The sequence below is a fragment of the Castanea sativa genome, chromosome 1, assembly GCF_040712315.1.
Source record: "Castanea sativa cultivar Marrone di Chiusa Pesio chromosome 1, ASM4071231v1".
Lineage (NCBI taxonomy): Eukaryota > Viridiplantae > Streptophyta > Magnoliopsida > Fagales > Fagaceae > Castanea > Castanea sativa.
Window position 1 is genome coordinate 67,629,370 of NC_134013.1, and position 22,525 is coordinate 67,651,894.

General features: G+C 34.1%; 1 protein-coding gene across 1 annotated transcript; it reads left to right on the forward strand.

The window, feature by feature from the left end:
- The first annotated feature begins 393 nt into the window (after positions 1–393).
- Positions 394–17,382, forward strand: LOC142620726 (putative phospholipid-transporting ATPase 8). The gene is made up of 11 exons (XM_075794052.1): positions 394–1,233; positions 2,620–3,956; positions 5,045–5,155; positions 5,246–5,522; positions 5,732–5,820; positions 5,903–6,011; positions 6,086–6,295; positions 6,422–6,547; positions 7,042–7,140; positions 7,575–7,766; positions 16,498–17,382. The coding sequence occupies exons 1-11, from the start codon at positions 817–819 to the stop codon at positions 17,071–17,073; spliced, it is 3,543 nt and encodes a 1,180-aa protein (XP_075650167.1). The 5' UTR covers positions 394–816; the 3' UTR covers positions 17,074–17,382.
- The last annotated feature ends 5,143 nt before the right edge of the window (positions 17,383–22,525 follow it).

Here is a 22,525-nt window from a genome sequence, read left to right on the forward strand (position 1 = left end):
TAAAAGTCCCAACACTATGAGCTATGTGTAAGCACAGAATCGTGAAATGTCTCCCTACAGTCTTTCGTGAACTTCAGCTAGATTTCATAACCGAAACACCTTGTACTTGTTTTGTTTTGTTTTCTTTAGTCCAGGGGCAACAATCTCCAACTTCGCTCCTACTTATCCTCTCTTTCTTTGTTTTTTTCTTTCTTTTTTGCTTTGCTTATAGAAGCGGCAAAAGAAGCTAACTACTATTACTACTACTCCTCAAGTATATATCTCATACAAACCTCACTTTCTCTCTCTCTCTCTCTCTCTCTCTCTCTCTCCAACAATTTAGCTAAACCCCACAAGAAAGAGATCTCTCTGGAACTTGATATGAAAGTAAGGAATTCTAAGAGATACTGAACTCTAATGTTTGCCAAAGAATATTACCCATATTACTTGCAAATATAACAATTCTCTTCTGTAGGTGAGAAATTGAATGAAGCTTGGTGTTTTACTTTGTGAACATACTTTCTTTCTATGTTTGGTTATAGATGACAAACCAAGTGGTAAATGCTCTTGAACTTATCAAGTTGTAATTTTTATTTTTGATTGACTGCACCAATTTTGTCTCAGTGGAGTTGGTGTGAATTAGTATTTCTATATTGCAAAGCAATGAAAAAGTAATTTTAAAGAAGGTTGTGAGTTGTGACATGTTTGGTTGCTTGGTGAATGGTGATTGCTCTGGAAAGTGATAAGAGAGATGACAATGTGGATGGTGATATTGTGAGGGGTAGTTTTGTTTTCTTGGGAAAAAAAAAGAGACCCATTTGTTGTTAAGGTGTGAAAATGCCAGAAGGGAGGAGGCAAAGGATGCGCATAAATTTTAGGAATCTCTATTCATTTGTATGCTTTGGCCATAAGTATGAACCTGGCCATAAGTATGAACCTAGCCATGCTCAAATTGGGCAGAAAGGGTACTCAAGGGTAGTGTATTGTAATGATCCTGATCATTTGGAAGCAGTTAAGTTGAACTACGGGGGAAATTATGTCTCAACTACTAAGTATACGACGGCTAATTTTATTCCCAAGTCTTTGTTTGAGCAGTTTAGGAGGGTTGCAAATATATACTTTCTTGTTGTGGCATGTGTTTCATTTACCCCATTGGCACCTTATTCATCTCCTAGTATTGTTGCACCATTGATACTGGTGATTGGAGCAACTATGGCAAAGGAAGGCGTGGAAGATTGGAGAAGAAGAAATCAGGTAATATTTGAAATCAATTTTGTTTGTTGTGCTATTTTGGACTTTGAATCTAGTAGATATCCTTGGACTTTCCATTCTATATGTCGATACAATTTTTTTTTTGAGAAATAATTACAACATGCTGCTAACTCCGCAGCTCGAACCCTTTCCCCCCTAGACCCCTAAGCACTTTGTGCAGGGGAGGTGCCAATTCAGCTACAAGACCTTTGGCATGTCGATACAATTTTTATTGCAATTATTCCCCACTGAAAAATATTTTTGTCAAGTTTTGTGTTAGATCTATAGTAAAAAGACTCTGTATTGGTTCAAACAAATTTTGTTTAACTAGATATACTGATGTCATTAGAAGTGGATTGAGGAACTGGGTGATTGGGATTGTGGTCAGAAATTTTGTTAGGGAAACTGGCAATTAGCATTGGCTTCTTCTAGTTTCCATTAGGACTAGGAGTGCAATGGCCTCGGGGTCCTTGATTGGGAGATTCATAATAAACAAGATTGTGAGCATACATTTCCTTTATCAAGTATTATCAATTAAGTTGAGGTATGTTATTTCTGGCACTTGTGGTACCATATATGTTCCGAAATAATGTTAGGTAATGGTCATAAATATTGTGATGAGCCACACCATGATATCAAAACACTTCTTCAAGATAAGAATTGTTTTAAGATCAAAATGAATGCTTCATGTTTGGAATGAACCACATTACTATACCAATTGGATGTCATAATTAAACTGTACTTTATCAAAAACTCAAAATTCTAGGGAACCAGTTGAAGAGAATACAGATTCTCACATATTTTCATATTGTCAAACTCTTAAATCTGTATAATAGTGTTAAACACAGTTGATGTTTGATGGTAAATTCTTTGACGGTCAACCTTCCTCAAAGTATTCAATAGTTGCTTTAGTTGCTTCCCAACTAAAAAAAAAGTATTCAATAGTTGCTTTAGTAATGTTCATGCTGCTTGCATTGTTTCACGGATACTGCTGTCATCCATTTATCAGTCTCTACACTAAATTCTAAGGTGAGCTCTCCAAAAAAAAAAAAAAAAGTAGGATAGAAAGTGTTCCACACCCTAACAATTCTTTTGATTTAAGATATAGGTGCCACTTTAGCCTCAGGTTCTCTATGTGAGCAAGATATTTCTATATGGGTTGCTTTGGGGGCATATTTATATGTCTGTGTGATGATTCATTTTAGATGTGCCTTCCAGTTCTAATCTTCCCTTTTTTTTCAAGATGCATTCCTTTTTATGTTTTTTCTTCTTTTTTTTTTTTCATGATGTTCACTCTGCTTGCATTCTTTCACGCACACCTATGACATCCCTTTATTATTTGATATTCTTTTTCTAATTATGTTGTTACTGAATGTTGAATGGTTTCAGGACATAGAGGAAAATAATCGAAAGGTCAAAGTGAATGGTAGTAATTATACATTCTATGAGACCGAATGGAAGAAACTTCGAGTTGGTAATCTCATAAAGGTGTGTAAGGATGAACACTTCCCTGCTGATTTAGTTCTGCTTTCATCTTGCCATGAAGATGGGGTTTGTCATGTTGAGACCATGAACCTTGATGGAGAGACCAATTTGAAATTGAAGCATGCATTGGAAGTGACATCCCATCTTCATGATGAAAATTCCTTTAAACAATTTAGGGCAGTGATCAAGTGTGAGGACCCCAACGAAAGGTTATATTCATTCATTGGAACTTTGTCTTATGATGGCAAAGAATATCCTCTTTCCTTACAACAGCTACTACTAAGAGGTTCTAGGCTTAAGAATACTGATTATGTCTTTGGTGTTGTTATTTTTACGGGACATGAAACCAAAGTGATGAAGAATGCTATTGATCCTCCTTCCAAGAGAAGTAAAATTGAGAAAAAAATGGATAAGCTAATCTATGTACTTTTCAGTACTCTGGTATTGATTGCTTTTGTTGGATCTTTGTTTTTTGCAATTGAAACCAAAAAAGATTTCAGTGATGGAAAGCTTATAAGGTGGTATCTTCGTCCAGATGATACAACTGTCTTTTATGACCCTAAACGACCATCACTTTCTGCATTTCTTCATTTCCTGACAGCCCTTATGTTGTATGGATACCTAATTCCAATATCTTTGTATGTATCCATTGAGATTGTGAAGGTTTTACAGAGTACTTTTATTAACCAAGATCAGCATATGTATGACGAAGAAACAGACAAGCCAGCACATGCACGCACATCTAATTTAAATGAGGAACTTGGTCAGGTAGATACTATACTGTCTGATAAAACAGGCACTTTGACATGTAATTCCATGGAGTTTGTTAAATGTTCAATAGCGGGAACTGCTTATGGCCGTGGTATAACAGAAGTGGAGAGGTCACTGGCAAGGAGGAGGGGGGATCCACTGCCTGAAACTGGTGATGATGTTCGAGGGCATGAGGGTGAAAAGTCAGTTAGGGGTTTCAACTTTAGAGATGAACGAATCATGAATGATCAATGGCTTAATGAACCCCATTCGGATATAATACAGAAGTTCTTTCGGGTCTTAGCAACATGTCACACAGTGATTCCTGAAAAAACTGAAGAGTCGGGAGAAATTATATATGAAGCTGATTCACCAGATGAAGTAGCTTTTGTCGTAGCTGCAAAGGAGATTGGCTTTGAGTTTTTAAGAGTGACACAAACAAGTATCTCATTGCGTGAGTTAGATTATGAGACTGGAGAAAAGGTTGATAGGTAAGCTCTCATGCAACAATTTATTTAACATTTTTTTTTTTTATTTTTTAAATTTTTTTATAATTTAATAGTTACAATGAGGGTTGGGGGATCAGAACCTTGAATGTCTCCATTAGAAAAACTAGTAGTTGTCAATTGAGCTACAAGGCTCTTGGCAATTTATTTAATATATTGTAGGTTCATTTATCTACAGCTTCTACTTCCCATGCAGCCAGCTGCCTATACACCTTTTGATGATTATTAGCTAATTGCTCTATTTTGTCATATTTGAAATACCATTTTTTATTTTGGTGTAGAAAATTTCAGCTTTTGTTTACGAGGAAAGTTAGCATGGTTGCACATTTAGGTTTATACAATTTCCAACTTTCTCTTTTGAAAACTGCAATCAGCCGCAAGTATACAATACAATTAATTTCATGATGTCCATAAGCACACAACTCATGCTGTAGTTTTTCTTAAGGTCAGAAATATTTTATTTATACAGTTGATGATATCTGAAGTCATATTATCTATAAAAAAAAAAAGATCCTTTAGAACATGTAACAAGTTATTTTCTGCTCAGTGATCTGTTAGGAATAAGGTTTCTGAAAGATCTTGCAATCATTAGGGAGACATCAAGATGATAGATTGAGGGAGAAAAATTATACTCTTATGAAGCCTTTCTGTGTAAAAACACCATGGGATGAGGGAGTGAAGAAAATAATAGAAGAGTGTATTATGTTAGAAACGTGTAGAGAAAAAACTATATTGATCCCTCATAGAGAGAGACTAAGGGAAAAAGTGTGCCATGGGATGAATGTATATGTATTATTGTGTAAACACCATTCTACTAATATGAAAATTTCTTGATTTTTAAGGCCATTCCTTTTATTGTTTTTAATTTTAAATTTTTTTTAATAAATAAACCTTAAAAAATAGGTTCATTGTTGTCTGTCAAATCCAAGGCAGCTACATCTAGGTCAATCTTGAGACAAATGCCCGAAATGCTACTTTTGGACAAGACATGATCTCTGTTTTCTTGGACTTTTTTTAGTTTCCTTTTTATGTATCTTTATAACACATCAGATAACTTGTTTTCTAAATTCCAGAGAATACAAGCGTCTACAGGTCTTAGAGTTTAGTTCTTCTCGCAAAAGAATGTCAGTGATTGTAAGGAATAAAGAAAATCAGTTGTTACTCCTTTGCAAGGGGGCAGACAGGTTAGAAACCTATGCATACGTGATTTGTTGTTACATATATGAAGTTGCAGTTTGAGTCAATTGATTTCAATTTATTTGCATATATTATAGTGTAATGTTTCGAAAGCTTTCAAAAGATGGGCGGCAGTTTGAGTCCCAGACCAAGGATCACATCAAAAAATATGCTGAAGCAGGTCTACGGACCTTGGTAATTGCATACCGTAAGCTTGGTGAAGAAGAACATAAATCATGGGAAGTGAAGTTTTCCAAGGTCAAAACATCTGTCACTACAGAGCGTGCTGAACGGTTAGATGAACTTGCTGATGAAATAGAAAGGGATTTGATTCTTCTTGGTGCTACAGCAGTTGAAGACAAACTGCAAAAAGGGGTCTGTATTGAAAAATTGCTGTTCCATTATTTAATTTTTAGATTATGCACTCAATATAAGTTTAATCCTTCTCTGCTGTCTCATTGTATATCAAATGGAAGTTAAAAATCATTAAGACAAAGCAAGATCCTCTCATTCTATGTTTGGAAACATTAATTGCATTATTTTATATGATTAGTTTCGCTTTAATTGTGTCCTCTGGTATTCAGGTTCCAGAATGTATTGACACGCTTGCCCAAGCTGGAATTAAGCTATGGGTATTAACTGGTGATAAGATGGAGACAGCAATTAATATTGGGTATTGTAGAAAATTTTGGTGCAGGGATTATATATGTTATTTTTCTTGAAGATTCATATTTTAACTATTTTATTTTTTCCAGGTATGCTTGTAGTTTACTTAGAGAAGATATGAAACAAATTGTGATCACTCTGGATTCACTAGACATTGCTGCCTTGGAAAATCAAGGGGATAGAGATGCCATTGCAAAGGTGCAGATTTTGAAGTACACAACATTGATTTTTTTTTTTTAGGCAGTAAGTTTCTAAATCATTTGCTGTTATAGGCTTCTCTTGAAAGCATAAGGAAGCAAATTAGAGAAGGGATGTCTCAGATAAACTCAACAAAAGAAAGTGACATCATGTGTGGCCTAATAATTGATGGAAAATCTTTGGAATTTTCACTAAAGAAGGACATAGATAAGTCATTTTTTGAACTTGCAATTAATTGTGCTGCTGTTATATGTTGCCGATCGTCGCCCAAGCAGAAAGCTCTGGTAAGTTTTGTGGTCATGCTAATATCTAGTTTCTGCTAGTTTAAATTATATAGGCATCTTAGGAATATCTAGTTGCTGTTTTGGCTGGCATAAGGATAATCTGATAGATATATAGAAGATGTGCAGGTTACAAGATTGGTAAAACGGGAAACAGGTAAGACAACACTCGCAATTGGTGATGGGGCAAATGATGTTGGCATGATTCAAGAGGCCGATATTGGAGTTGGCATTAGTGGTGTTGAAGGGATGCAGGTAAACATATATTTAATTTTTATGCATATGATGTGTACATCTTCTCTTTTCCTTGATGTGCATCTTAATTTCACAGACGTTTGGGGTTTATATTATTATTTTTCTCATATCCCTTATCTTCCCCCCTTTCCCTCTTTAGCTTATGTATGCTCTGTTGAAATTACTGAATGCTGGAGTTTCACACGTTTAGTGCCCATTTCTTGTGACTAATGATTTATATTTGACTTGCATTTGTGAAAAGTTGCAAAAAATTAGAGCATATGAAAAGTTCTGATTAGAAACACTGCCTTTTCTTCTCTTTGTTTTGCTTTTGCTGACAATTAAACCGGTTCAAACATTTTCCTCTCAGAGATTGTGTTTTCATGTAAAACCAGAGATATTGTATATGTCTTCTATAACCTATGTATACACAGCATACATTTTATTTGGTGACTGATTCAAGCTGAAAAAAAGTGAGGACCCAACTTCTGATTCCAAAAATTTCTCAACTGCAGGCAGTGATGGCAAGTGATTTTGAGATGGCTCAATTCCGTTTTCTAGAACGTTTGTTGCTGGTACATGGACATTGGTGTTACAGACGGATAGCAATGATGGTAAAACAGTGCTTCTATCTATTTAAAACTCAACACCCCCCCTTCCCCTTCCCCCAGCCAAACCAGAAAAAAAAAAAACTATTATCAATAAGTTGAGGAAGCAAAATCACTCTTCTATTGTCTTTGTAATCAAATGTTCATTAATTTTGTTTCAACTCTTTTTTTTTTTTTGGTGGGGTTGGGGCGCAGGGAAGGAGGACAGAAACTAAGTTTGTTTACTTCTCTTGTTTTCCTTTCTAGCCCTTTTTATGGTGTGATTGGGGGTATAAGCTGCATAATAGCTTGTGCCTTTCAGTTTCCTTGTGAAGGGAATGATTTTATTGCCAATATATTGATTTGTGTCTTGTCTGCAAATGTGGGATTTAAAAAACTATTAAACAAAAAGATTCATTTGCAGATAACTTGCAGTATCATCTTCTGTTTGGTTAATGCAGATATGCTACTTCTTCTACAAGAACATAGCATTTGGGTTCACTCTGTTTTGGTTTGAGGCCCATGCTTCTTTCTCTGGTCAACCGGCATATAATGATTGGTACTTGTCATTTTACAATGTCTTCTTCACCTCACTTCCAGTAATTGCTCTTGGTGTTTTTGACCAGGATGTTTCTGCACCACTTTGCCTCAAGGTACGGAATTATTGCCCTTCTCTGGGCTTTATATACGTAGTAAAAGAACTAATGGAAACCCAGGAAGAATCAAATAAAGATAAGAAAAAGCCTGTTGTAGCTTTAGCATAACATATGGCCTGCATTATTATGTTTTACACATCAGCATATTACAGCTGCCGCATAGCATTGGGTAATTCCACTTAAACGTAAGCAGTTAGAACAAATCAGTTCTTATTATCTATGCATTATTTAAATAGTTGTTATCAAAACCAATATTTTTCTGCTATGAAGGATATTTTCATGTTTTGCATCTAGGGAATTAACATGAAATTCCTAACCTGTGAGAAACAAAATACAGAGAAAAAGCATACGCCAAAAAAAAGTAATCACATGCACAAGACAGTATTTACATGGTTCGGCAATTTGTCTACGTCCACGAAGTTACAGGGATTTCACTATTATCAGGGAAAAATACAAAGTGCGGCAGTACAGGTTTTTCTCACTCTCAAAAACGATAACAAACAAACCCTAATCATAAAAATAATGTTTTCTACATCTTGCACACAGGATTCACAATGGGCTACAAAACGGGCCAAATTTTTTTTCTTGGGGGCGTTGCCCCCAGACCCTCAAGAGGCTTGTCCATGAGCGCTACGGCTTGGGCCTATCGGCCCAAGCCTCTACTCCATGGACTAAGCCTCAGAAAATCTCCCATTAAAAAACCACGCAATATTATTCGGGTCAGGTCGAGTCGTCAACTAAATCAAACACAACTAGGCTCCACAAAGCCCAACAAATCTCCCACTTGGAGACTAGTTCAATCACCAACATCAGCCGCTATCTTCCAAAATCAATCTCTCATCCCTGCAACTCATCCTCATCTCCTTATGCTAGAAGGCCAATTGAAGCTGTACACAGCTTCAACTTCTCAATAGTGACACTCTTAGAATGCGTTTGGATAGGAGGGCTGCGTCCATGTCTGGCCAGTTTTTTTTTTTTTCCACGCGCATGTGTCACTGTTCATTGGCCATGAACAGTGATTTTAGGCCAATGAACAGTACTTTTTGGGATGAACAGTAATTTTTACACATTAAAAAATTATTTTTGTACAGTATTTTCAGTTTTCAGTTTTCAGCAATAAGTTCTATCCAAACGGACTCTTAGTCAACATGTCTACCAGGTTCTTAGATCCACAAATCTTCTCAAGTATTACCAGCTTATCTTCAACAAGGTACCGGATAAAGTGGTATTTAGTCTGTATATGCTTCGACTTTGACTGAAAAACTGAATTTTTAACAAGATCTGACTGTTACTATGTAGAATGCCTATCTCTAGCTTCTTACCCAATTCATCTAAGAAGCCATGTAGCCAAATCATCTCCTTTCCATCTTTAGTTGCTGCAACATACTCAGCTTCTGTAGTAGACAAAGTAACAATCTTTTGTAAATTTGAAGCCCAAGATATAGATGTACCACCCAAAGTAAATACAAACCTAATAGTACTATTTCTACTATCAATATCACCAGCAAAATTAGCATCTACATAACCTTGCAGTTTCAAACTTGTACCTGTGAAGCAAAGACATGTATTTGATGAACCCCTCAGATATCTTAGAATCCACTTGACTACCTCCCAATACTGCTTTCCTGGCCTACTCATGAATTTGCTCACAACTCCCACTACATGTGCAATGTCTAGCCTTGTACACACCATAACATACATTAAGCTGCCAATAGCTGAGGCATAGGGCACCTTGCTCATATAGTGCCTTTCTTCTTCTGTCTTTGGTGACTGTTCTTTGCTTAGTTTGAAATGACTACCCAAGGGTGTGCTCATTGGTTTAGCTTCATTCGTGTTGAATCTGCTAAGAACTTTCTTTACATACTCTGACTGTGAAAGCTTTAATGTACCATTAGCCTTGTCTTTAATAATTCTCATACCAAGGATTTGCTTTGCAACTCCCAAATCCTTCACTGCAAATTGTTTTGACAATTACTACTTCAAATTATTAATCTCCTCAATGCTAGACCTTGCAATGAGCATATCATTCACATACAACAGTAAAATGATGAAAGAATTGTCAAAAAACTTAACATAGCAACAGTAATCAGCTTCACATCTCTTGAACCCAATTTTATGCATAAAACTGCCAAGTTTCTTGTACCCCTGTCTAGGAACTTGTTTTAGGCCATACAAGCTCTTTTTCAGTTTGCAAACTAGATTCTCTTGTCCTTGAACAACGAACCCTTCTAGCTGAATCATGTAAATGTCTTCCTCCAAGTCACCATGAAGGAATGCTGTCTTCACATCTAATTGCTCAAGATGTAAATTTTTTGCAGCCACTATTCCCAGTACCAGTCTGATTGTTGACATCTTCACAACTGGAGAAAATATTTCTGAGTAGTCAATGCCCTTCTTCTGCTGGAACCCTTTAACAACTAATCTGGCCTTGTAACGTTTACTACCATCATGCTCATTCTTTATTATGTATACTCACTTGTTGTGCAGAGCGTTCTTTCCTATTGGCAATTCAGTAAGTTCCCATGTCTGATTCCCCAACAAGGAATTCATCTCATCCTTCATGGCTAACTCCCACTTGCTTGAAATTCTCATCTTGCAAGGCTTCATCATAACACTCTGGCTTACTACCATCAGTCAATAGGAGATAATTTAGAGTGGATGAATAACGCTGTGGAGGTCTAATGGTCTTGGAAGATCTGAGGACTTCAGCTACAAGTGTATTCTGATCTACCTGTGAATCTACATTCTCCTTATCTTCTTCACCCATTTTCTGGACAATACTTTCAGTCAATTCATCTTAGTTAACAAACTCAGATTTATTTTGACCTGTCTCTATAACATCTGGCACTACAGTTGACCTGTCCTTATACATAACCTGTTCATTAAATATCGCGTTTCTACTTCTGATGATTTTCCTATTTTGTTCATCCCAAAACCTATAGTCAAATTTCTCATCACTATAGTCAATGAAAAACATATTTTAAACTTTACATCAAGTTTACTATGAGTATCAGAATCAATATGAATATAAAAAACACAACCAAAAACTTTTAAATGGGAAAAGTTTACCTCTTTACCGCTCCAAACCTCCTCAGGAAGTCTGAACTCCATGGGAACTGATGGTCCTTAGTTTATCAGGTAAGCTGCAGTGCTAACCGCATCAGCCCAGAAAGTTTTTGGTAGTCCAGCATGCAACCTCATACTCCTAGCAAGCTCATTGAGAGTTCTGTTCATGCGCTCAGCCACACCATTATGCTATGGTGTCCCAGGAAGGGTCTTCTCCATCCTAATTCCTTGTGCAGCACAATACTCGCTGAACCTTCCATCTATGTACTCTTCTCCATTATCTAACCTCAAACATTTTACTTTAAACCTGTTTCTATCTCAACCATGACCTTCTACTTCTTAAAAGTTTCAAATACATCAGATTTATTTTTAAGAAAATAAACTCATACCTTTCTGCTTGAGTCATCAATGAAAGTGATGTAATACCTTGAACCTCCAAGGGATGCAACCGGAGAAGGCCCCCACAAATCAATGTGTACTAACTCCAATTTCTCAGCCTTCAGTGTCTTGTCATTTTCAAGAAGCTCACATTTTTTTGCTTTCCTAAGATGCAGCTTTCACACATGTCAAAATTAATAGACTTCAATTCTGATAGTTTTCCTCTTAACAGCAGCATCTTCATCACTTTCTCACTCATGTGACCAAGTCTGCGGTGCCATAGGCTTGTATCAGTACTTGCTTCAACAACTGCAATTGTGTCTCTTGGACTTGAGGTCATATAGAGAGTACCAGTCTTCTTTCCACAAGCCAATACTCTGGCTCCCTTTGTAACTTTCCAAGTCCCACCAACAAATAGTATTGCATGCCCTTCATCATCAAGTTATCCAACAGAAATCAGATTCCTCCTCAGGTCAGGAATATGTCAAACCTTCTCCAGTAACCAAACAGACCCATTGGGCAACAATATTCGGACATCTCCCATACCCACAACATCCAAGGCTGCACCATCAGCCAAATACACCTTACCAAAATCACCTGTAACATAATTCTGTATGATTTCTCAGTGTGGAGTGGTATGAAACAAAGCTCCTGAGTCCAAAACTCAATCATCAAGTGGACTGTCTATTGTGAGAAGTAATGCATCCTGTACCTCTTCTGTGACAGCATTAGCAGAATCATCTTTATTCTTCTTCTTAGGACTTTTGCATTGCCTCCTAAAGTGACCTATTTTCCCACAGTTACAGCATTGTACTTGTTGGCTTGATCTAGATTTACTTCTGTTCTGATTAGAATTTCTAGATTTTGATCTGCCCTGATTTGAATTTCTATCATTCCCTCTGCCTCTTGACTCAAGGTTTAGGGCAAAACCAGATCTTGAGGTTTCACCTACATCTCTTCTATGAATCTCCTCAGCTAGAATTAAATCTCGTATGTCATTGTACTTCAGCTTTTCTTTTCATGTGGAATTGCTTACTGCCATCCTCATTGCCTCCCAACTGTTTGGCAAAGAAGCCAAAACGATTAGTGCATGGATCTCATCATCAAAATCAATTTCTACAGAAGACAATTGATTTGTGATAATGTTGAATTCATTCAGATGTTGTGCTACTGATGCGTTCTCTGCCATCTTCAGATTGAACAGTTTCTTCATCAGATGCACCTTGTTGTTCGCTGACGGCTTTTCATACATACCAGACAAAGCCTTCATCAGATCTACTGTGGTCTTCTCCTTTATAACATTGTGTGCAACAAACCTAGACAGCGTTAGCCTGATAACTCCCAGTACCTATCTGTCAAGAAAAGCTCATTCCTCATCCTTCATAGACGCGGGTTTTGTCCCCAAAAGAGGCAGATGCAATTTCTTCCCATAGAGATAATCTTCAATCTGCATCCTCTCTAATACGCGAAGTCTGTGCCATCGAATTTTTCTATTCCAGACGTCTTTCCTGCTTCCTCTGCCATTGCTCCCACTCAAACCTAACCCTAGGCTCTGATACCAGTTATGGAAATTAACACGAAATTCCCAACCTATGAGAAGCAAAATATAGAGAAAAAGCACACACCAAAGAAAAGTAATCACACGCACAAGACAGTATTTACATGGTTTGGCAATTTGCTTACGTCCACGGAGTTGCAAGGATTTCACTATTATCATGAAAAAATACAAAGTGCGGCAATACAGGTTTTTCTCACTCTCAAAAATGACAACAACAAACTCTAATCACAAAAACAACATTTTCTACACCTTGCGCACAGAATTCACAATGGGCTACCCCTGGACCCCCAAAAGGCTTGCCATGAGTGCTACAGCTTGGGCCTGTCGGCCCAAGCTTTCGCTCCATGGACTAAGCCTAAGAAAATCTCCTATTAAAAAACCACGCAACATTATTCTGGTCGGGTCAGGTCAGGTCGTCAACCGAATCAAACACAACTAGGCTCCACAAAGCCCAACATTGCATGGTCTGCTTCTTTTGATATTTGGAAGAAAAAAAAACATGTTTTTGATTTGCATTTCTCCAGTGGAACCTGCTAGAAATATGTAATGCTTTGTAATGGGTTATCATTTTGGAATACAATTTAAGTGGGATTCCTATTGTTCTGTTTCTTATTTAAATTCTTCATATATTTTTTAGTGAGTAGTGCTTATTACACATTTTGACACAATTCCTCGTAGGTCTTTCTTCATTAACTATTTGCTCTGCAAATTTGATTCTATACCTGCATTTCCAATATTCTTTTTGGTTTATGCCTCCTTACTTCTGTTTTCCGTACCTCTCTTTCCTATTTCTCAAATTATTAGATTAAGCACACTTAATCTTTACAAGTATGCTTCAACATCAATTACAGCGGGTTCACTTAGGTTCAAAGGATGCCTAAATAATATCATGACATCTATATATTTCTAAAAGCTGAATCATAGTATTTAATATTACTATGCTCACGTAGAGCCACGTCATCATTTTTTCTTTTCAATTTTTCTTACATATTTTTTTAATCATTTTCTCATTTAAGGTGACTTAATTATTTAAAAATTAAAATATCTTTACCATTATTTTTATTATTGATTTATCCAAAACTCTCATTTCCTTTTACCTCTTCATCTCCCCACTACTGTTTACCTTAATATCATTCTTTCTCTACCTTTTTATCTTCCTTTATTTTGACTCTTCTTATTCTCAATATCTTACTATAAATTTGACATTTTCTTTTTCATTCTATGCATAGTTTTCTCACACAAAAAACGTTACTTCTCTCTCTCTCTCTCTCTCTCTCTCTCTCTCTCAATTTGTTTTTCATTTTTTGTTTGATTTTTTTTATTTTTATTGCATCAATTCTTTAGGTTGATGAATTTTTGTGTTAATTAGAATTCTACTTTGGGTTGATGTAATTTAGTTTTGTGTTTTAAGTTGTTATCTTTTATATTCTATGTGACTAAATATTATTTTACTACATTATACATATAGTATATAATAATATAATGTTATTATATTACATAGAATGACTTGGATAATTTGATGTTTATTGCTATATATTTTATTTTTACTCTTTTTTCCTCTCATATTATTTTATTCAACATTTAAATCCAATCACATCCTCCATACTATTAAATTATGCAGCACAAATCAAGAAAATGACTAGACACAAACCTGCCTTCCTTTACCATACATTGGAGGAATCAAAATATTTGTATGATAAAGGGTCATATAATTTATAATTTTGATAGGACCTTTTGAATGCGTCTAGGACCATAGATTAAGCAATTTAAAGACTTGAAAAGCTATTGAGAATGAGCTTTTTGAATCAAGTCTAAAAGAATATGAACTAGCTACTATATATCATTTAGATAAAAACTTTTATCATAGATACATTAAAATTTTTTTGCCACAAATTTAAATCACGCAAAGTTAATAATTTTATATTATGTGTTAATATCGTCTCTGCTTCTTCTTCTCAAAAATATTACGTATCATCCTTAAAGGATGCCAACAATATTGATCTTATGGGAAAAGTTACATAAAATATTGAGAAAAAAATGTTTTATATTACAATCTGCTAAAAATGTTTTTTTTTTATAAATATTTAAACCTTTCTATTTTTCATATCAATGACATGTTTTACAATTACCACATGTGTTAACTTAAGTCTTAATATTCTTAAGTTGTTTCGGCAAAAAGAAAAAAAAAAAGTTGTCACAAAAGAGGAGTTCATGTAAAGTTTATTTGCAAAATGAAATATTTGTTTTGTAAGGCCACCAAACTTGATAACTTGCAAATGAGGAACCATTCACAACAATATTTGCGTAGTTATATAGCTCCAACAAAAGCAATTGTGTATACTTTTAGTCTTCAAAAAACACACATCTATTGGTGGTTAAACGTTCATCCTATGTAGTTTTAACTTTTCCTATAATTTTACCTTTGCATATTCATCTATTTTCATTTAGATTTTTTTTTTCAAAAAAAAAAACTTTAATTTAGATATTTATAAGTAAACAATGAAATAATAATTCATGAATTAAAAAAAATTATCTATACATATTTATCTTGTGCGATTGTAAATTTACATATAATTTTGCATTTATATATTCATTTACTTTAATTTAGATGTTTATAACTTAATAATGAAATCTATAAACAAGGTAAGTAAACAATCATATTTTTACAATTCAAAAAGTCACAATTTCTTTTTTCTGAAAAGGCCTTTTACATTTCCTTGGAATATTAATTTATTTATTTATTTTTATAAAACCTTTGATATACCACTAACCTAACCACTTCATACATTAAAAATATTTAAGGCTCATTATTACTTCCGTTAATATATTATGGATATCTTAATTGATTGAGACCAAACTAGAGATATGTCTTTCATATTTCCTTGAAAATTCAGAAGGAAAAAAAAACATTTGACATACTACAAATGTAACTATATCTATAACTATTTAAGCCATCCATGATATCTATTTTTTATTGATAACCATAAAATTTACAACTAGCAAGGGAACATACAAAGTAATAAAGAATAAATGAAGGAAGAAAAAAAGAAATGAAATCAAACGTCAATTAATAACCGTTATTTGGAAAATAAAAAGGTGGTCAAGAGGAATAAAAAATAAAACAGAGATAGCTATACAGAGGACATTAAAAACTTTATAGTGCAATAAAATCAACCATTACATTCACTTAATTAAATCAATAATCAACAATTAAATATAATAATACAAAATTTAAACTTAGAACTAATCAAACTCTAACTAGGGAAATTATATATATATATATATATATATATATATATATAAAATCATAATCTTCATACTTAATGAATAGTTTTACCTCTTATTTAATGTCTATGTTATGCAAATCATCAACCAATAAATATATGATAATGAAAAAAATGTTATAGACAAGATTATGAAAAATACGATAAAACTTTTTTTATTTATTTTTAAACTCTATATAAAGTTTAGGGACTAAAGTAGTATTTTATCTAAAAAATTATTATGCGCAACGCGCAGGTCTATGACTAGTGAAAATAATGTTTCAATATTTATCTTGCAACTTATAACTGTGATTCTTTATAGACAACAATGCAGGCAAGTAGGTACATCTTAAACAAAACACTCATTTCATAGAATTTCACCTTTTTGGTTCCTAAATATTCCTTGAGAGCTTTATCTAGGAGCCTAAATAACCATTTATTTTTCATGCTTCTTTTTTTGTAGCACCCCTTCTTATATTTGGAGGGAATCGAGAACATTCTCTTCAGCTGGCCCCGTATACTTGGTTGGATGTTTAATGGATTTCTAACTTCCATAATTATCTTCTTCTTGACAACCAAGTCGATGATTAAACAAGCCTTTCGGAGAGATGGCCAAGTAGTCGACTATGAAGTCCTCGGGGTCACAATGTATAGTTGTGTCGTGTGGGCTGTAAATTGCCAAATGGCAATCTCCGTCAACTACTTCACTTGGATCCAGCACTTCTTCATTTGGGGCAGCATTGCCTTCTGGTATGAATTCTTAGTTATTTATGGTTATCTCCCACCAAAGATGTCAACGACAGCATATAGGGTTTTTCTGGAAGCATGTGCTCCGAGTGTTCTCTATTGGTTGGTTACCCTCTTAGTTGTCATTTGCACTCTGCTGCCATATTTTTCCTTTAGGGCTTTCCAAACAAGATTTTATCCAATGTACCATGACCAAATACAAAGAAAACAGTATGAAGGTTTAGAGGCTGAGAACTCTGTTGAATTACCTAGGCGAGTCAGGAAGAAACTGTATATCCCAGGGAGACATTGAAGCAGAGCAATTCATGAAGAACAGTATGTTTCTTAACTTATATGAATTGGGATATCTGGTGGCTGTATATGTTATGGCTGGTGTTAGAAGCATAGGTTGGGAATGAGCATGTAGGTAGAATCGGTTACACTCACATTTTCATGTAGATTAGTAATATATTGATTTATTAAATTTTCAAAAAGCACTAACCCGTGTTTTACCTGTTACTTTCTGCTTTCCACTGTCCCAAATATGTAAATATTAAATGTGAGCACCTTTCTTGTATCTACATTGTGAATATACATTTGAGGCATTATATTCTTTCAGATTACCAATAGGTTGTTTTCTTATTGAGTGATCTATTATCTGTGGAACCGCTTTGAGCTTTATAGATTGTAAAATCATCAAAATTTATATCTTGATTGAGATTTTACTAACCATGAAATAATGAAAATTTAATATTTGTAGAACTTATTTCGACACTAAAAATCATTCCACGTGAATCATAATTTATATTTTGGCATTAGACAAGCTTATGAAATGACTTCAAAGAAACCCTAACGAATAATTGTTTTTTGGGCACCAAATATTGCTTGGTTTTAATGTGATATGTCTTTTAGAATTCAAATGATTTTTAAGTACAATTTATTTGAACTTTTGTTAATTTTATGTTAAAGACGTTTTGGAAGCTTTTGCTTTATGAACTTCTTTTTTGTAAGTAAATTATTTTAGATCTCAAAGAAGTGAATAAACTTCTTTGGTTTCTAAAATATTCTTTCATTTGAAGAGCATACTCATGCAAGAGGTATTTAGTTATTTCTTCTATTTTTTTCTTTTCTTTTTCCATTAATTAGTATGTTGTTGTTTGTTGCATGAATGTTATTAATATGTTTTATTGTGCCTTGTTCTTAATACATATTTGCCATGCTTAGATACTTTGTTGGAATTTTCTTTGACATGTTCTTTAATTGATTGTCTGTTTTAATTTTTTTTCTTTGATTTCAATATCTGTGAATGATCATCAAAACTTCTTTTTTTTAAAACACAAAACAGATCTATATCTTCTTTAGATGCATATCTAAATTTTTTCAAACACAAAACTGATCTGTATCTTCCTTAGATGCAGATCTGAATGTTTTTCAAACACAAAACAGATCTGTATCTTCCTTAAATTCAGATCTGAATTTTTTTCAAACACAAAAACTGAGAGTCTTTTGGCTAAAAATTGCAAAAAACGGAGTTTATTATTGTTATAGGTACTGTTCAAAGTTATTTGGAAAAATGAGGAGAGAGACTGAATTTCGGCAACGGTATTGCCGAAATTGCAAGAAAAAGTAGAATGTGTCAAGGGAGAGAGAAAATTATATTTCGGTAATGAGATTACCGAAATTCTTTTCCTGCCCTTACTCCCAAGCTTGCCTGTGAAGTGCCCAAAATCCTGAAATGGAAAACGAATTGTGGCAATGGCATTGCCGAAAATAGGAAGAAAAAAAAAAGAAAAGAATTGTGGCAACCAAGTTGCTGAAAATGGAGGGGAAAAAAAAGAGATGCTACGTCCACAACATTTTTCACAACAAATTACAGGTGGTTAATTGTTATTGGTTCAAATTTGAACCTAACACTAAGATAACTTTTTTGCCCCAAAAATAACAATAAGTAACAACTTGTTATTTATGATTTGTTGTAAAAATATTGTAAAAATGTTGTGGACGTATCATTTCTAAAAAAAATGTGGAGCCGAAATAGAAGGAAAAAAAAAGTGGCAATGTGGCAATGGCATTGCTGAAATAGAGGGAAAAAAAAAAACAATTTTTTTCCCTCTATTTCGGCAATGCCATTGCCACATTGCCACTTTTTTTTTTTTTTTTTTTCTTTTCCTTCTATTTCGGATCCACGATTTCTTTAAAAAAAAATGATACGTCCACAACATTTTCACAATATTTTTACAACAAATCATAAATGACAAGTTGTTACTTATTGTTATTATTAGAGCAAAAAAGTTATCTTAGTGTTAGGTTCAAATTTGAACCAATAACAACCAACCACCTGTAATTTGTTGTGAAAAATGTTGTGGACGTAGTATCTTTTTTTTTTCCCCCTCCATTTTCGGCAACTTGGTTGCCACAATTCTTTTTTTTTTTTTTTTTTCCCCCTCCCATTTTCGGCAATGCCATTGCCACAATTGGTTTTCCATTTCAGCATTTTGGGCACTTCACGGGCAGGCTTGGGAGTAAGGGTAGGACAAGAATTTCGGTAATCTCATTACCAAAATTTAATTTTCTCTCTCCCCTGACACATTCTACTTTTTTTTGCAATTTCGGCAATACCGTTGCCGAAATTCAGTCTCTCTCTTCATTTTACCAAATAACTTTCAGCAGTACCTATAACAATAATAAACTCAATTTTTTTGCAATTTTAGCCAAAAGACTCCAAAAACTTATCTGTATTTTCATTATATACAGATTTGAATTTTTTTGAAAAAGTTTTCTTTTTTATAAAATTGCAGAGTTTGAAATTTTAAAGAAGAAATTAAGAGTTTGGTTAAAGTCTTTCCTTCTAATATGTGATGCATGTGTAGTAAGTTTGTCTCATGAATGTGAATCCTCTTTTAAAAGTCTTATTTTTTAACACTACAAACAACAGATTTGATTCTTTTAAGTCAAATCTTTTTAAAATTTTTTTTTTTTATCTTTTAAAAACAGATCTGATTTTTTACATATCAAATCTGATTTTTTTTTTATCTTACAAAAACATATCTGATTTTTCTTAATCAAATCTCTTTTTTTTTTTTTTTTTTTTTATCTTTCAAAAACAGATCTGACTTTTTTTAATAAATCCCATTTTTTATCTTACAAAAACAGATTTGATTTTTTTACAAACTAAATCTTATTTTGTTTAGTTTTCAAAGACAAATCTGATTTTTCTTCTAAAAAGAGGACATGTTCATAAGATAGATTTGTTTAAATTAATTTTTGTCATGTGTGTTACAATATATCATTCAACATCAATACAAAAGAGTATATAATGGTCATTAGAGTCTGGAAGACTAGACTTTGTCTGGGTGGAATGGGTGCCTAACACCTTCCCATTCTGCAACTTAGCCCTTGAACTTAGGATTTTGGATAGGCAGATCAGTGTTTTGTCTTTAATTTTGGTAGAATGTAATTAGGACCAAAGCTTTGTATTCTTTTGCATAGATTGTAACTAGGATCAAAGCCTTGTAAGGTTAATCTACCAAATTGTACTTTTTTTATTCAATCAATGACACTTGACGTATTCTGAATATGTAATTGTATTTATTTTTTCTTTTTTCTTCTTTTATAAAAAATAAGTTAAAACTCCATGCCACTTATCCAAAAAGAAAGGTGTCTTAAAGCACCCGAATCTCTTTTTTGAGAGCATCCCCTTTGCGGTCTCTCACAACCCCCTTTCCCTCTTTAGCTTATGTATGCTCTATTGAATAACGAATGCTGGAGTTTCACATGTTTCTTGCCCATTTCTTGTGACTAATGATTTATATTTGATTTGGATTTGTGAAAAGCTGCAAAAAAATTAGAGCATATGAAAAGAAGTTCTGATTAGAAACATTGCCGTTTCTTCTCTTTGTTTTGCTTTTGCTGACAATTACAACTGGTTCAAAAATTTTCATCCCAGAGATTGTGTTTTCACTTAAAACCAGAGATATTGTAGATATCTTATACAACCTATGTATACACAAAGAATATGTTTTATTTGGTGACTGATTCAAGCTAAAAAAAAGTGAGGACCCAACTTTTGGTTCCAAAAATTTCTCAACTGCAGGCAGTGATGGCAAGTGATTTTTCGATAGCTCAATTCCGATTTCTACAACGTTTGTTGCTGGTTCATGGACATTGGTGTTACAGTAGCAATGATGGTAAAATAGTTCTTCTATCTATTTAAATCTCAACCCCCCCTCCCCTACCCAAATATGTGTATATATATATATTATCAAAAAGTTGAGGAAGAAAAATTACTCTTCCATTATATTTGTACTAAATGTTCATTAATTTTGTTTGAACTCTTTTTTTGGTGGGGTTTTTTTGTTCTTTTTTAGGGGGGGGGGGAAGTAAGGACAGAAACTAAGTTTGTTTACTTCTCTTGTTTTCCTTTCTTCATCTTCAGTTGACTTGCACTATCATCTTCTGTTTGGTTAATGCAAATATGCTACTTCTTTTGCAAGAACCAGGGCCGGAGCCACGTAGTGGGTTGGGGGGGCCCAAGCCCCTGCCAAAAAAAAAAATTCATTAGAGTATATATAAAAAATAATTGGGCCCCCAATTTTGGACATCTGGCCCCCCTAGCCCATATATTCAATGTTCTCCCAAGCCCCAGCTGAAGTTTTAGGCCTACTCCAAATAATAAAATTTTTTTTGGCCCACTTACATTTAAATATTCAAGTCCAATTGTCCAAACACTAACAACAAAATTACACTTTCTCTCCATCTCAAAAAACCCACCTAACCCACAGAATCCCCTTTTTCCCTTTACATATATATATATATATATATATATATATATATATATATATATATATATATATATATATATATTGTCTTCTTTGACATACTTCCACTTTTCAGTCCCACACTCCCACTCCACTACCTACCAGCCCCAAAACTCAACTCATTGCATCAGTCCTCTGTCCTCACAGTCCCAAAAAAAAAAAAAAAATCCTGGTGAGTTCGATGACTGCCTGGCCTAGTGAGTTCGGTGTTTCATGTTTGTGTTTTCAGCAGGTAAAAAAAAAATGATTGAGACCCAGTTGGATTTTTAAGTTTTTTCTATGAAGAAAAATGTGATTTTCATATGGAAATTTGGTTAAAGTTGTGATTTTTTTGCTTAATTTTGTTGTTGTAGGCTGTGGTGAATAATTTGGAAGATGCACATGACTACATGAGTTGATTGATACAGCCAAAACTTAGCTCTTAGCCTCTCAGCATCAGTCCTCTACTCCTCTGTCCTCACAGTCTGGAAACAAAAAAAAATCCTGGTGAGTTCGATGACTGCCTGGCTTGGTGAGTTCGGTCATCGGTGTTTGTGTTTTTAGACTGTCACTTGCTATCAGGTAAAAAAAAAATGATTGAGACCCAGTTGGGTTTTTTAGTTTTACTGTGAAAAAAAATGTGATTTTCATAAGGAAATTTGGTTAAAGTTGTGATTTTTTTGCTTAATTTTGTTGTTGCGGACTGTGGTGAATAATTTGGAAGATGCACATGAGTTGATTGATACATCGATTTTGACTTCATTGAAGGAAAGCAAGCCTGTTTACAGTTTATATTAGGATAAGCTGTAACTAGTGGTGAGTTTTTTTCTCTTTAATTGATATTGTAGTGTTGTTAAATTATTTAGTTTATGTTGTGTACTAATACTTATGTGTTTAATTTTTGTTTTTGTTTGAGGGGTTATTATTAATTAAAGTTGTATTAAAAATGGGTTGACTGTTTAAATTATA